The sequence below is a fragment of the Vigna umbellata genome, chromosome 6, assembly GCF_029865625.1.
Source record: "Vigna umbellata cultivar VRB3 chromosome 6, Vumbellata_1.0, whole genome shotgun sequence".
NCBI lineage: Eukaryota > Viridiplantae > Streptophyta > Magnoliopsida > Fabales > Fabaceae > Vigna > Vigna umbellata.
In genome coordinates, this window is record NC_142170.1 from 4,093,466 (window position 1) to 4,109,472 (window position 16,007).

At 34.2% G+C, this 16,007-nt stretch overlaps 2 protein-coding genes across 2 annotated transcripts; one reads left to right on the forward strand and one right to left on the reverse strand.

The window, feature by feature from the left end:
- The first annotated feature begins 2,839 nt into the window (after nucleotides 1–2,839).
- On the forward strand, nucleotides 2,840–10,731 carry LOC124832956 (haloacid dehalogenase-like hydrolase family protein). The gene is made up of 12 exons (XM_047307309.2): nucleotides 2,840–3,168; nucleotides 4,346–4,482; nucleotides 4,972–5,067; nucleotides 5,917–6,036; nucleotides 6,178–6,267; nucleotides 6,535–6,711; nucleotides 7,164–7,319; nucleotides 8,415–8,564; nucleotides 8,636–8,737; nucleotides 9,642–9,751; nucleotides 9,832–9,950; nucleotides 10,513–10,731. Exons 1-12 carry the CDS (start codon nucleotides 2,949–2,951, stop codon nucleotides 10,602–10,604), a joined length of 1,569 nt encoding a protein of 522 aa, XP_047163265.2. The 5' UTR covers nucleotides 2,840–2,948; the 3' UTR covers nucleotides 10,605–10,731.
- A 2,765-nt stretch (nucleotides 10,732–13,496) lies between these two features.
- Nucleotides 13,497–15,442, reverse strand: LOC124832957 (VQ motif-containing protein 4). Its single transcript, XM_047307310.2, has one exon. It carries the CDS (start codon nucleotides 15,044–15,046, stop codon nucleotides 14,351–14,353), a length of 696 nt encoding a protein of 231 aa, XP_047163266.2. The 5' UTR covers nucleotides 15,047–15,442; the 3' UTR covers nucleotides 13,497–14,350.
- Nucleotides 15,443–16,007: the final 565 nt, after the last annotated feature.

Consider the following 16,007-nt stretch of genomic DNA (forward strand, 5'->3'; position numbering starts at 1 on the left):
TCAAGAAGACCTCGTAGAAGGACTGCTGGTGCTTCTTCATCTCGTTCACGAGATGCTCGTCCTGCTTTCATTGAAGGTTGGATCTCTGATCCAGAAAAGCATGCTAATTTTTCCAACTTTTGGTAGGAACGTCGGCTCGTGGCAGTTAAATTCATCAGGTTGGATTTCTACCGGTTTTATGGCTTCCAATTCCCTTATTTATTTGGCGCTCAAGGACTCACTCATCTAGTAGAACAAAAAGGTTGTATATATCCTGATCTCATCAGAGTGTTCTACTTCAATTTAAAATACCGCGATGGAATCATGACCACAAAGGTGAAGGGGGTCCCAATTATTTTGGATGACGACATATTTGCTGATGACAACACATAATTAATAATACATGTGTATTTTGTGTTACATGTTCTATATTTACATGTTATATGCTTTTGATCAATGTGTTAAATTTGTTTGAGCATATATGAGAATATGATTGTGTTGTTCATTGCATATCACTGTGTTACATATGTGTTTTTATATGTGATTGCATGACATATAATGTTGAAAAGAAAAACCACAAGCACTTATGTTAAACTTTAAATATGTGACAAAATAAAAGTTTTAAGTCGATTTCATTATGGGATGAATCAATTAAAACTCGTGTCTTTGCACAAACTATTTTCAAGTGTGTTGTGAGATTTTTTATTATAGTGCATTGGCTTCCTGTGGTTGGAAGGACACTAGATGTAAGCTTGGCCGAACCAGTATAAAAACACATAGTTTGAATTTTCTCATCCCTACACTCTTTACTTAATCGATTATGTTTTGCATTCATTCAATTAAGTTTCCGCTGCATTGAAAGTCTTTTACCTTGCGATTCAAGAAAATTATAAAGGCATCATTTTGTGAAAAAGATTTCAAAAGATTTTCTTTTTTACATTTCACCAATTCATCCCCCTCTTGGTATGAGAAATTAAGTCATTCTATTTTTAACACAGCTCATTGTGCGAATAAAATGGCTGTGATCCAGACCCCTCAAGCACTCGGTTAGCGACTCAACTCACTAGGTGAATCCAGAGACAATGGTCCAGACCTTTCATTCACTTGCTCAGCGACTTAACTCGCTAGGCGAATCCAGAGACAGTGGTGTAGACCTCTTAACCAGCCGCTCAATGACCCAAGTCGCTAGGCAAAAGCTCAGACAGTGGTCCAGATCTCTTAACCTCTCACTCAACAACCCAAGTCGCTAGGTGAAAGCACAAACAATGGTCTAGACCTTTTAACTTCTCGCTCAGCGACTCCACTCGCTCAGCGAGTCTGCATAATTCTGCAACACAAAAACTGCAGAATTTTCACCTTAAACCACTCTTGACCAATTTGATGTATTTTTCCCAAATTCTAGCCCTCCTAGATCTTGTTATATATACACTTAATTATACTCAACCAATTGTACATATACCATCCTAAACCTATTTTAAAGTGTTTACTTACAAGATTCAACTCCAAAATCCACCAATCTCACTTGAGAGACTCAAATTGAATTCTACCATTTGTGACACAGTTTTAAGCAACTTAGGGACTCTAATAAGTCTCATATGACTTACCAAAACTCTCCAAACTGACCATTTGAGCACAAAATCACCAACTCAAGTTTTCACTAGTCCACTTCCTAAAAACAAGTTCTAAGCTAAGGTAAACTATACTTATCTATTACCATATCTTCTCATCACATATTTCATCCATTCTAATCACTTGAACAACTCACAAAACAACTTATAACAGACTTCAAATATTTCAAACCAGTTCACAACTCTTCTTTCACAGTTTCACTACCTAAGACCTCATTTTTAGACACAAATGACCTACAACCAATAGTAACCATTTCTCCCAACAATTAAATCAACTCAATTAACTTCATAAACATCAAATCCAAAATTAATAACACATATAAACAAATTCCACATATTTTTAAAACATTCATCATCACACCAAGCATAAATTACCCACTTTACACACCATTCAAGTCTCAATTCATACAAAGTCAGAAAATTAATATTTTTAACCATATTCCTATAACTTAATTAAATTCATCAACTAAACTAATCATCAAGACATATTCACTAGCTTCCTTACCTCAATAAAACTTCCACTGCTCTAAAAATCCCCGACAGTTGCTTTTTTCGCAAGGAATCTCTAGAAAAACCTACAAATCACCTATTGGCGATTGGAGACAAACCTTAAAACCTAACTTGAATCAAGAATTGAAGGAGAAAGATTTTTGACACATGCAAACAAAGTTTCTCTGCATGACCAAGAATCAAGAAAATAACAAGGAAAAAGGGATGAAAACTTACTTGTTCTAAACACCAAATTGATCGGGTAGAAAGGTAGACCTTGATGTCGTGATCGTCTAGACACCTCCTTATGGTCAAATAGATGACTTGAGATCAAGAACACTTAGAGAGAAGTGAGAGAGAACAAAGAGAAAATATTTTAGAGAAATATAGTGTTTTTAACCTAATGAGACGAATTTAGAAAATTTTATTTATATTATAAAATTATTTTATAATAAAATTCTCGATCTTATTATTTTAATACACTTACCAACTCTAATACTTTATTTTTAGTTCTTACATTATTTATTTTTAATTAATTTTTTTATAAAAAATACCTGTAATTATTTATTTAATTGTTTCAAATTATCAAATTCTTTATTTAAATATTATCTTAATATAAATATAAAAATAAAACAAACCCACGTTTCCAAATCTAGTTCAAAACCCTAAATCACAAATTGAGCTAAACATTCCTATCCTAAAATCCCATACATATTTAACTGAGTCAGATATTCGATATCCCAACAAAACACACTCTCATGTGTAACGTGTAGATAGACAAATGTTTTAGCTTACAAATTAAGCTCCATTCATATTCACTCACTCAAGAGTCTTTTTCTCTCTCTAGAATCCATGGCAGCCATTGGTCTCAACGGCGTGAAGGTGGGAACGACGTCGTCTCAGGCGTACCTTGAAGGCAAGGCCGTGAAGGAGACAAGGGCGTTGATGGCTGAACTTTGTCGTCATTTCTACACCCTTGGATGGGTCACAGGCACGGGTGGCAGCATCACCATGAAGGTCCATGATGACTCCATTCCCAAGCCTCAACAGCTCATACTCATGTCCCCTTCTGGTATCTTCCCTTTGCCCACCCTTTCGTTTCCGAGTCACAAGTTTAGATTTTTTTTCTGCGTTCTTGCCATCTTCGGCTTGTCTGGTTTCTGGGTATGTGCTTGATTATTTCTCTTGTGCAGGACCTTTTAAGTCTATTTAACCTTAGTTTGGACAAGACTTAACCATGTAGAAGAAAAGCAAATTAATCTTCTCTAAAATTTATAAAATCATTCTCGTTTTAGCTTATCTAAAAGTTGATTTTTAATTTTTGCACTAGTTGTTTCTTATTTTGGTGGAGATTTCTTTTCTTTGTCTTCTTTTCCAGTAAATGCTTATGTATTGTTTATGTAGTAATTGATGGAAACAAACCTTACTCTCAATGTGGTTATTGCCTAATTGCTCAAGGTGTGCTTGGATAAATAGCTTAAATTCTTATTTGATAAACTTTTCTATATGCACTTTTAAAATAAAACAAGAATGGAAGAGAACTTTTGTATTTCTTTTCTTCGATATACATAAGCCTAGATATACATATAGAAAAGTTTATGTATCTTAGGAGTTTGGTGCTCTGTAAGTTAAAAATAATTTATGTATCTTAGGCTTTTTGAAAATTTAGATGAGATAAGAGAACTGCTATAAAAGTTAAGGACATAAGTTGATTTTAACATATAGCAAAAAGTCAATTCTTCTTACCTTGCTATATATTCTTATAAATGCTTTTGGAGAAATTTATCTTAGCGTGCATTAAATTATTTTCTCAAGTTAAAATCAACTTATGCTTTTTGTCTTTTATAAACGCTGTCATGTCTAACTTTTCTAAAAAGTGATGTGTACAAGCTGATTTTAGATAAGGGGAAAATTTGAATTCATTTTGCCTTTTTATTTTTCCATTAAGTACTTTCGGAGAAGCTTATCCAAACATGGCTTTGATCATGTTATAAGTTTGATGATGAAATATAATCTAATAAGTCTGAAAGCTTATATTGATAAATTTTACCTGAAGGTTGTTGAAATAAGGTAAGAAGAGTTTATTAGACGAACAAGTAATTTTAGGAGTTTAAGTACACCCTGTAGAAGGTCTTTGATACATTCCTTGATAATTTAATTTCTTTGTGCTAGAGATGATGAAACACTACTATTATGTCCTGTTAATTGATTCGTTTTGATCTTCCTTTTTTGCTGAAAAATGTGTGCAGGTGTTCAGAAAGAAAGAATGGAGGCAGAGGACATGTATGTGTTATCAATCAGTGGAAGCATTTTGTCTGCTCCATCTCCTAAACCTTACCCACACAAGCCTCCCAAATGTACTGATTGTGATCCACTTTTCAGGAAAGTAAGTTTGGTTTAGCAATATAAATAATGGTTACTGTAATTGAGTGATGCAGACTTTGATATACACATTGTTCTTTATATATTTCCACAATACTATAAGACGTTGCTCAACTACTATATACATTCTCTTTGTATTTCTTTTTTGTGTATGGTAGCTTGTATTGTACTTTTTTGAATATATGAGTGGTATCACTTAAATTCCGGACATTTGGACTTATGGTGGCATTAAATAACTGTGACATTTGGTTGATAAGTGTCTTTATACCAACTTTTTTGAATAAAATCTGATAAATGCTATAATATCTGCAAGTTTTACTTCAAACAGGAAATGCTACTATTTGGTAAATAGAAGTGACTGAAATTTCTTGAGAATAACTATCTTTTGGTCTAATCCACTGTAGGCTAACCATAGAAACTTACAAGGCCTATCTCTTTTTATAAATTAGCTATTGATATAAGCTTCATACATCTCTTTCACTTTCTGTTTTAGGCATATGAAATGCGAGATGCTGGGGCTGTTTTCCACAGTCATGGAATAGAATCCTGTCTTGTAACAATGATCAATCCATTATCTAAGGAGTTTCGAGTAAGTATTTTGTTCGTGGATGGTTTTTTGTTTGAGATTAAAGACACTTTCAAAATTCTGATACATAATTGTTAGTTGTCATTGTCAATATATCTTTGAACGGGGTTTAGATTGGTAATAAAGGATGCAGCCGAGCAATAGTCTCATTGCCTGAAGACTATTTGTTGAGTGCTCAATTCCACACATACAACTATCTGTTGACAAAAAAAACAAGAGTTTATTTATTCCAGAGAATTTTGTGGAGAAAAGATTAAGTTCCAAATAATATACTATAAACAATAACTTGCATCGGATATCCTTCTTGGTTTGCATCCTCTATGTGGTACTCTTAGTTCAAAAATAAGCAAGGCGCATGACACTCAAAAAGAGTGAAGTAATTAACAAATATTGACACTAGATGAACATTTTGCAGTTAATTTCTGTTGTATTTAAATATGTGGCTTCTACCACATGTATGTAGATATTTATACCCAGAATTGGAAAGTTTAGCTCTGCTTGTAATACTGCAAAAATTGTGAAGGAGGAGTAAGGGCCACAAATAGGGCATTTATATGTTATACTTGTACAGAACAAATACTTTTTTAAATGGAGAGTTTTCTTGGAAGAGGGTGGATTGGGAGAGGCGCCTGGCATCCTGCTTCCCTTGGATCTTTTTCTGTTTGTTATTTTCCTGATCAAATATAGGATGCAGATTTTGTGCTGTTGTAGCTTATTACAAGTACTTTGGGAAAGACCAAACATAATTTTAAAGTAATATGTTTCTTTTTCATGATGTTTTTCTACATGCTTTTATTTCCTCTTCCTATAATACTATTTTCATTTGTTTCTGAATGTCTCAACAAATGGCAGATCACTCACATGGAAATGATAAAAGGAATCAAAGGGCATGGCTATTATGATGAACTTGTGGTTCCCATAATTGAGAACACGGCCTATGAGTATCAGCTCACAGAGTCTTTTGCTAAAGCTGTATGTTTCTTCTGATGATTCTACATATGTATTATATATCTGTTGGGAAATCTGGATGATTTTTTCGCACTTTTCGTTTTCTCAAAAGAAAACCATGGCTGATGTAACTTAGTTTGTTATTATTTCTTCCCCATTTTGTAGATTGAAGACTACCCAAAAGCAACAGCAGTACTTGTTCGCAACCACGGGATATTTGTCTGGGGAGATTCGTGGATCAGTGCAAAAACTCAGGTTTTTTCTATCTACATTTCCCAGGGAGACTGCAACCAATTTCATATATATTTTTGTAGCATTATGCTTGAAGTCCCCATAAAATATAATACACTAAACAATAGGTTTTTTTTGGAAGGGGTGTTATTTACAGTTTTCATGCTCATTCTTGGAGTTTCAATAAAATATAACACTCTTCTAAAAGACAGTTGTCTTTTGGAAAATTGCGAGGGGGGCAGGGTGCATTTGTAGTTGTGCTTTCTGGTAAATTGATGTTATTTTTTTCAGTCTGAGTGTTACCATTATCTCTTTGATGCTGCTCTCAAACTTCACCAAATGGGATTGGACTGGTCTACTCCAAATCACGGTCCAATACAAAGTGCTAGAAGGGGTCTAAGTACTGCTGGGGAGTCGAATGTCTCAGTTAAAGCAAGTAAATCTAATGGTGAAATTGATCCATTCCCAGTGAGTTCACTTAATCCTTCCATTTTTTTTAAATCTTTAGGCCATTAAGGAGCTGTTTGTTTTGTGAAAATTTTCATTTTCTCATTTTACATTTAATTAAAAAAATATCACCTTCGTTTCACTGTATTCCATTTTCAAAAGTTTATACAAAAGACAGCAAAAACAACTTTCTGTTGTTTTCTATTTTTCCTGTTTGCTATACAAAATTTTGAGAACAGAAAATGAAGTGAAAAAAGAAAATAAAATAGGAAAAACGTTTTTTCTAATAAAATGTCTCTTATATTTGAGTTTTTTTATTTTCTTAAATTCTTGAAACAATATCCTCTCTATTCACCGTGGACTGATAGCGCTAGTTCCCAATTCATTGAATAGAAGGTGCTTCACATATCTTGCAGTGATTGTCTTATGGTTTGAAATTAAATTATTGATTTTTATATCTATTTGGGTTGCAGCGTTGCATTGTTCTTGACATTGAAGGAACTACTACGCCCATATCATTTGTTTCAGAGGTTCTCTTCCCATATGCCCGTGATAATGTTGGGAAGCATCTATCTCTAACATATGATACCCCTGATACCAAAGCTGACATTGAGCTGCTTCGTTCCCAAGTAAGTTTTTTAGCTTGTATGGTTAAGGAATTTTTATTCCTCTAATTGGAATATTTGGTTTAGACATTGAATTATTGTAATATGGAATATTATCACTGAAATGCTATGTTACTGTGTTAGAGATGTGAGTGGAATTGTGGTTTTGAACTACTCTGTGCATGGTTATTAAAACATTAATGATTGAATTGGTTGTCTTGTTTATGTCAGTCAATTCTTCCTAAGTGATTATACTTTTTTTGGAGTTTATTAAAAGCATAAGAAGTGGTTTATGAATGTAAAAAAGAGATGCCGTTTGGTTTTCTGTAATCACAGAAAGAAAAGGGCTTCATTCGTCACTGAGTTTGTTGGATAGAAGAAAAACTTGTATAAAAAGGAGTCTATTCATTTCACACTGGAAATTGCCCAGTTTGTTACTACACAAAAAATACCCCCCTTTCCTTTCTAACAGAGGCCTAATTTAAGGAAGGCAGATGCAAGCAACTAAACCAAGGAACTACTACAGAAAACCTAACTGATAGGTCAAAGGGTTTAATTTCAATTTTTACCCCTCTTCCTATAATACACTTTTAAAGTCTTATTTGTATATGTCTATCAGATGCACAGGAAGCCAAGGGCGTGTTTGTTTTTTAATGTTTAAATTTTCCGTTGCTATTTTTTCACTACTGATTACAGAAATATCACTGCTTTCATTTTGTTTCATTTTTTCAAAAAATTGTTAAGGTAATGATAAAAACAAGTATTATAGAAGTGTGCCCTGTAGTCGCCTAGATAGACTTTATGGTAGTAATAGGGAAGTATGAAACCAGGGACTGATAGATTGTAATATTTGGAGAATATGAGCGAAGAGAAAGATTTAATGGCAACGATATATTCAGTGAGGTATATATTTATAGGCTTTTGGAGAAGAGTGCTGAAGAAGCCAATGCCAGTGTTGACTCAGCACTGATGTGACTGGTTACAGGCGGTCATAACTAACTACAGAAAAAGAAATAACCTACAAATAGAGACTAGAATAGTAGTGTGCACTACAGAAACTTGTATACATTGCATTGAGAGAACTTGGACAGTTGACATCTCATTCATTTTTTATAACAGGTTCAAAGTGACCTTGAACAAGGCATTGCAGGTGCTGTGCCTATCCCTCCAGATGATGCTGGGAAAGAGGAAGTCATTGCTGGAATCGTTAGTAATGTGGATGCTATGATAAAAGCTGATAGAAAAATCACTGCCTTAAAAGAGTTGCAGGTAGTTAAACTGAGTTGAATTTTGGTCTGTTGAATTCATATTTGGCATATTGCTGACATTTAGCTATGCAGGGTCACATATGGAAAACTGGTTATGATAATAATGAATTGGAGGGAATAGTTTTTGATGATGTACCAGAAGCTCTAGAAAAGTGGCATGCCTTGGGTGTAAAGGTTGTTTTCACTGATTCTTAGCTCTATACCTCTTTTTAGCTCACTTGCTGACTATTTTCCTGCATTTTGACCATAGGTATCTTTATTGCTTAAGCATCATGCCAGTGTTTGGCAGAAGGGCATAAGATAACCATAGGTTAAGATGCCCTCTGTTAGCTAAGAACCTGTGCGGTTGTGAGGGCATATGATACCTTTCCAAACCCATTAACCGTTTTATATGAATTTCCAATTATATCCTTTTATTTATCAGCTTTCATTCTTATGAATAACCCATTCATCTTTGGTCCACTCTCTTTTTCTCCTTGGTTTGGTCTAGGTGCCCACAGTGGGCCCGTGAATGTAGGAAGGACTCCCCTAAGATAACTGGATAGTGGATACTGTCCCACAATGAAGAGTCCCTCTATCATTTACTTAAATCTGTCATCCATCCATTACATTCTTATCTCCTTCATCCAACCATAGTACCATTCTTTTTCTCTTTCTGCCACATGTTGACTCACCCTTGGTTCCACTAAACTGGCTTAAGAGGCATACTATCAAGCTACCAAGGAATAGAAACAAAGAGTTGGCCTATCTATTAAAAAATTCTACTTGCCAGCATTAATGTTTCTGCTTATGGTACTGCTGAATGTCTAAAACGTAAATACTTGATGTCTTACTCTGAATGCCTATAATGTCAATTCTGAATGGCCCCTATCTCCTTTCTCTAGTATATTTCTCTTACTACCTCTTTAGTTATCAAAATATACAATTCTGCACCCGGCCAAGGGTTGTGAGGGTGAGGTAATTTTTACTTTCTGCTGTCTCAAAAATGAAATGAAGTGTAATCACATTTTATTCGTCATTGATATTTGGAGAGCATATTTTCTTGCATTTGAATTGCTATTTCTGATCTACGCAACAGGTATACATATATTCTAGTGGTAGCAGGTTGGCTCAAAGGCTAATATTTGGAAAAACAAACCATGGGGACCTAAGAAAATATTTGTCTGGGTTTTTTGACACCACTGTGGGGTAAGGCTTTTATGTTGATGTTCCCCCTAGACGATTCCTGTCCAAAGATGCATATATTCACGCAAAACTCATTTTTGCAGGAACAAAAGAGAGACACGCAGTTATGTTGAAATTTCCGAGTCACTCGGTGTTGATAAACCATCAGATATTTTATTTGTAACTGATGTATATCAAGAAGCCACGGCTGCAAAGGCAGCAGGTATGAACATTTTAATTAATCCATCTTCTTATTTATAAGTTAAATTTTATCAATAAACTGAGTCCATCTCATGTAGTATGTTTTTGAGCTTTCTTAGGGAGCTGGCAAGAGTAAGTAAACTGAACCAAACATATTTGTAACTATTTTTTTTTTTGGTTGCAATGAAGACTCTATAAATGTCATGTTTTATATTAATGTTTGGTTCACTAACGGTCAAAGATCAATTATATAAATGAAACAGAAAATGAGTACAACTTGTGTGTAATGTGTAAAATTAAACTTGTAGAAAATTGTTATCAACTTCAATAATTTATCTGTGCACCCTTTGGAGTCCTGCATCTACTTATACACACCACTTGCACCCACACACATCACTGTATGGCTGACTGCAAGCAAAAAGCAAAATCTAACTTGACATTTGTGTAGGCCACACTATCAATTGTGAGTGTGACCTCCCAATTGGTGTGGTAGAGAAATTTCTCTAGGATCCCACTTTTATGACTAAATAAGAAATTGCTTATTTTGTCTGCACATATATTTGTTTACAATTGTCCTGTTTCAGGTTTGGAGGTGATAATTTCTATTCGCCCTGGAAATGGACCCCTCCCTGACAATCATGGGTTCAAGGCAATCAAATCCTTCTCAGAGATCTAGGACTTGTAGCAGGCATCTGGAATGGCATTAAATGTGTTATCATAACTAAGAATAATTGTGTAACGTTCAGTTCTTGGTATAAAATAATGTAATATATTTTGCTTCAATTTCTTTAAATTTCAGTTTATATTGCCTCTTTCAATGCTTTTTTAAATTATTTAAATACATTCACTGTACATTTTCATCAGTTATTTTTAAACGACATGTTTTTGTTCTCTAGACATTGACATTCTTAGTAACCAAACAGATTTTATTAGTGAATAAGGATTGCTGAATAAAATGAAATAAAATAAATTGAGCTTTTTCTTCACAAGTCAAAATTAAAGAAAATTGTTTTTATGGAAAATTCATTGGATTAATTTTAACATGCATGAGGAATTTAATTTATTCTAACTTTGTAATTTCTTTTCTAATAAAATGTTTATAGAAAAATATGGGGTAAAATTTACATGTATTGAGTACAATCAAAATAGCTATGATTGGTGTTTTTTTCAATGATAAAGACTTTCATCGAATCTTTTTAGCAAGATGTAAAATATCAAAGAAAAAAAATTTGAATTTGACTGGGGAAGGGGACAAAAACAGTAATTAAGGTACATGAGTAGAAATCAGACTTATTCTATAGTCCAATAATGCTTTTTAATATATATTTTCCCCACTTAATTTGGAAAAGAAAATTTGAAGATATTATTTTATTGAAATGTATGTGTGTGTATATATATATATATATATATATATATATATATATATATATATATATATATATATATATATATATATATTTCTTATTTTATTATGTAAAATATAAACATTCTAGGAATGGTACAAGTTTTTTTTCTTCCATTGTTGAATGAAGCCAACCGAATTGCACTCTGTTAGGTCAAGATGCCTTCCCATTTAAGCAATGAAAGAAAAGCACTATATGATTTCCAATTCTGAAAAAGGTAATTTTTTTCACAAAAATTTTACATCATTCCTACGTTACTTTTGTTATATTTAGATTGGTGTGGACGAAGTGAATGAGAAAGGAGTTCCTTTTGCTTCGTGTTCAGGCTTCGTAGCGTGTTGGGAATTCATGTGTAATTCTTCAGCAACGTTGTTAATCACGCATGACATGCTTGCCGTTTTTTTTGAACTTTGATTTGAAGGGTTAATTTCTATGGAGTATTAAATCATGAATCTTTGAACTCACAATAAAAATTTCATAAATCTTTGAACCTCTATACGTCAACAATGAACACCAACACTTCATACCAGAAACACAATTCCAGTCAAAACAAGTACCCTTCAAGCTTTCTTCCATGAATTTCCAACATGTCTTTATCTTACCTCTGCAAAAGTTGATTATGTCTTTTTTATCATTAAAAACAGAATCCACTCTGCATATAATTTTCCCTGGTCCAAGTCACAGGTTCTTTTTTTGTTTTTTTCACTAAGCTTATCATTAACACTGAAGCTACTTAGTTTTCCTTTAACCAAATTTCAACCATCTACACATGTTGTGTGTAAAATGGACCTTTCTAATGCATCCACAATATATTAAAAAAGAAAACAACAAAATCAACAACCTTTTTTCCACATGCCTAGTTTAAAATATAATTCAACTTGACACACCCATTGGATTATTTCTGCATACACAATTTATTTTTCTTTATGCATGTTTCTGTCATTACTCATCTCGTTCCATACTTTTTATTTCATTTTCTTTCTATCTATGTATGTTTATGAAAAAGGAATTTCTACAAGCTTGTTTTTTCAGTTGTTTGTGGTATATATGTATATATCATATAGTGTTAGCAACTTGGTCATGTTACAAGCTACCTAATTAGGTGCTATCTTTGTGAAAAGAAGTGGTGTAGCAGAAGATGTATAAAAACTAGGAGGAAGAAAAATAGAATAACTTGGCAGTTTACTGTTCACTGCACCAGCACTAGCAGCTGGGTCCAACCTAGATGTACCTAAATGACAAAACAAAGTCTAAAAGGGAGAAGAAAAGAAAAAGGGTGGTCTTCACATTTTCTCTTCTTTTGTTATTTACATATGGTTTCTTTTCGACCTTACTTTCTCTTAGGATGATGATTGTAACAAAAGTCCCACTTTCTCTATCTTATCTCCACTCTTGTCATTTTGTCTACTCTTCAATGCTTCCCATTACAATATAAGAAAATTTAAATCAACAAAACAAGAACTAAGAAAGGGAAAATGGAAAGAGAGAGGAGAAAGCTTCCTAGGTGCTCTATTTTATAAACTATTGGAATTTGGTGATCTCATGATGGTGCATTTACTTTAATTTTTGCTGACAGTGTGTATAGAATTTATGACTTTCATTACTGCATAAAATGCAGTTTCAATGATCGTAAAGACTAATTATATATGTTAATTAAAAATTAATGCAGTGATTATAATGAAATAAATTATGAAAACGTTAAAATCATCCCTGCCGATGATTATTGATCTATATTTATTTATTCAAAGTTTGACCCGTGTTCCACAATAGTGAAACTTAATCAGGATTTCAGTAAGAACAGGTAAAAAACATGAAAGAAAAAGAAGTTCAGACTGTGCAAAATGTGTGTATAGTCCTGTCACTCTTGCACAGGCATGTTAGAGAGCCACAACTACAATTAATTCGTTTACCTTGTTTGATTTCTCATACCACAAACCACAAGTGTTATCATCATCTTATGTTGTTAAAAGTTTGGTCTTTGTTTCCCTAGTACTAGGAAAACATTAGCCTCTTTATGCGGGCCACACAGAAAGTTATTGTGATCAATAAACATGCATTAGTCTTACATAAGATACAATTTTTGTGATGAACACATAAGTGTGCTATGTCTAGATTATTGTTACAAGTACGAGTAGGGTACTGACATTATGCATAAATGTTCTGCATTTAAAAACGAAGCAAAGAAAGAAAAGTGTTATTTGCTTTACTTCTTGATCAGATTGTACTTGAAAACTGACACAGAAATGGTTTTTCTAGCCATAGGTGTCAGCAAAAAAGAAAGAGAAATAGAAAAGAAGCAAAAACACATTATCATTATCTGGGTTCAGTTACTTGAGAAAACTGATTAGACTAAATTGGCATATAACCAAGAAGAGGGACCCTCCCACCCTTCATCAAGTTAACCCACCCACCTTCCTTTTGGTGCATCTTTCTGCGATGATGACAACTTAGGATACGGTTATGTCCTTTCCATCACTGAATTCCAGTAATATGTGTCCCTTCCAAGCAACCTCATTCCCTTGTCTTCTCTTCTTTTTTCCATCTTTGGATTCTCTTCATCCGAACACACACTTCACAGGTGGTGGTTGGTGTGACAAAGCAATCACAAACACAGACACAGTGAAGACCATTATTCATTGAATTCATCACACTGAATCAAAAGAGACACCCTGGCTTATGATTATTCTCAAGGTGTGTTTTCCTAACAACAATAATGACCCTTGAAGAACTAGATGAAACAGGGAGAGAAAAAAAAAATCATTGGACAAAGACACTCTTTTTTGCTTCTTTCATTTATGGAAAGGAAAAAGATACCAATATTTTGAGGTGGGAAAACAAAGCAGGAGAATAAAGAAAGAGTTGCCATTTCATGGTATGAAAGCCACTTTTACAATTAGACCAAAGCTTTGTACCTTGTTGATGGAGGAAACCGTAAACCATTCAAATCAAAAACCCATGTAACCATTCTCTCTATCTAAATCATCCACAACACAGGACACAATCTCTTATCTTTATCTCCTCAGGAGGGTGATTCTGAGACTCTAGGTGAGGTAAGTGGGAACAAAGGCAAGAGCTGTGGTTCTGAGTCTCTGGGGGTGGACATGGGAGAGGGATGCAAGTAGAAGCCCTTTTCTGCTATGGCCTTTTCCTCCTCTGATGAGTTTCCTAATGAAGGGGAGGACTTGTCAAAAGGGTCATCATTCAATGGGGTGACAGGGCTGAGAGCAAGGGAAGGGAAGTCAAGCAAACTTGGGGAGAGGATCTCTGGCTTATTTCTTGGTGAGAAACCAGGAGAGTTGTTTCTAGCAAAATTGGGCATCAAGGTGTTGAGCATGAGGCTGTTCTTGAGGCTGTTCCTCCTCTCATAGAGCTTTCCCTGCTTCTTTGGTGGAGTCTTGATTGGGGGGATGTTGAAGTTTCTTGATGGTGGAGGTGGTGGTGGTTGAGGCACTGGATCTTGTGCTTGCTTTGTTGTGTCTGATGAACCAGTTAACATTTGGACCACCTGCTTGAAAGTGGAGGTATCAGCTTGGACAAAAGTTGTAGGGTAGGGGTTGGAATCAGATCTGGGGATGGTCTTGGGAGTGAGGGGTGGTGTTGTGATTGGGATGCCATTGCTGTTGCTGCTGCTCATGCAATTGCTCACATTGCTTGTTGGAGAGTTCATAGGAGAAGGGTGGCTCTCTCTTTCTTGAAACCTTGAACTGATTTCCATGCCCTTCAACCAAAAACCAAACCAAGAGAGAAACCAAAAGGGTTAGGGGTGATTTGGGTGGGGATTGGAGAAGAAACACATGAAAGAGTGAAAAACAAGGCTCAAGAGAATGAAAGAGAGGGTTGAAAAGAAAAGAGGGTTGCTTGCTTATTGTGCTTTGCTGTTCTTTCTATACTATACTATATACTATTTTTTTTTGGTTTCTTTTTCTCATACTATTCAAACTTTTTCTGAGCAATAAAATATTTCTCTCCCTTAAAAATTGATTTTTTCTTTTGTGGGGCTTGAGGGTGTTGCTGGCTAGAGAGAAAATACCCCCAACAAGACTAGGGATTTATAAAGACAGAAGGCAAGGGAATTGTTAGAATTGGGAATTTTGGTATGAGGCATCTGTACCACACCACTGGCAAAGCTATCATTGTTTGTGGTGTTAAACATATTTGTGACATTGACTTGAAAACCTAACTGCCAAGACTATTGCATTTGCATATGTGATGGGATATTTATGTTCCATGTTTCAATTCATTCCTAGACTCTCTGCCTTTCTGTTCTGTTCTGTTATCTTATGTTGCTTTGTAATTCAGATACAAAAATACTCACATGGATATGTAAACCACTTAACTTTGCAACCTGCCTAACTTAGACAAATAAAATGACAGGGAAGATCAAATAAGAGAATATAATGTTGTTTGTGTTCAAAACTTCAAAGAATATTTTTTCATATTTGTTTTTTGCATTTTGGAGAATAACTTGTTTCTTTTTATAAGTGTACACATAAGTTAATACTAACTGCTACATCTTTTCCTACTTTTAGAATTTGAAATTCGTTCAGTCAATTTATCATAACTTGTTTAATACAAAAATTATTGTATTCAAACTTGGGTTAAGCTTATAATAAAAAATTCCATCTTAAGTTAAGGTTAGAATTCTTTTTGTTTTCTAATTCTTATAAAAAAATTAA

Coding starts and splice junctions, on each gene's coding strand:
- LOC124832957 (XM_047307310.2), bottom strand. CDS start 15,046: ATGGAAATCAGTTCAAGGTTTCAAGAAAGAGAGAGCCACCCTTCTCCT.
- LOC124832956 (XM_047307309.2), top strand. CDS start 2,949: ATGGCAGCCATTGGTCTCAACGGCGTGAAGGTGGGAACGACGTCGTCT. Junction 4,483..4,971: donor GTGATCCACTTTTCAGGAAA/GTAAGTTTGGTT, acceptor TTTCTGTTTTAG/GCATATGAAATGCGAGATGC. Junction 9,951..10,512: donor CACGGCTGCAAAGGCAGCAG/GTATGAACATTT, acceptor GTCCTGTTTCAG/GTTTGGAGGTGATAATTTCT.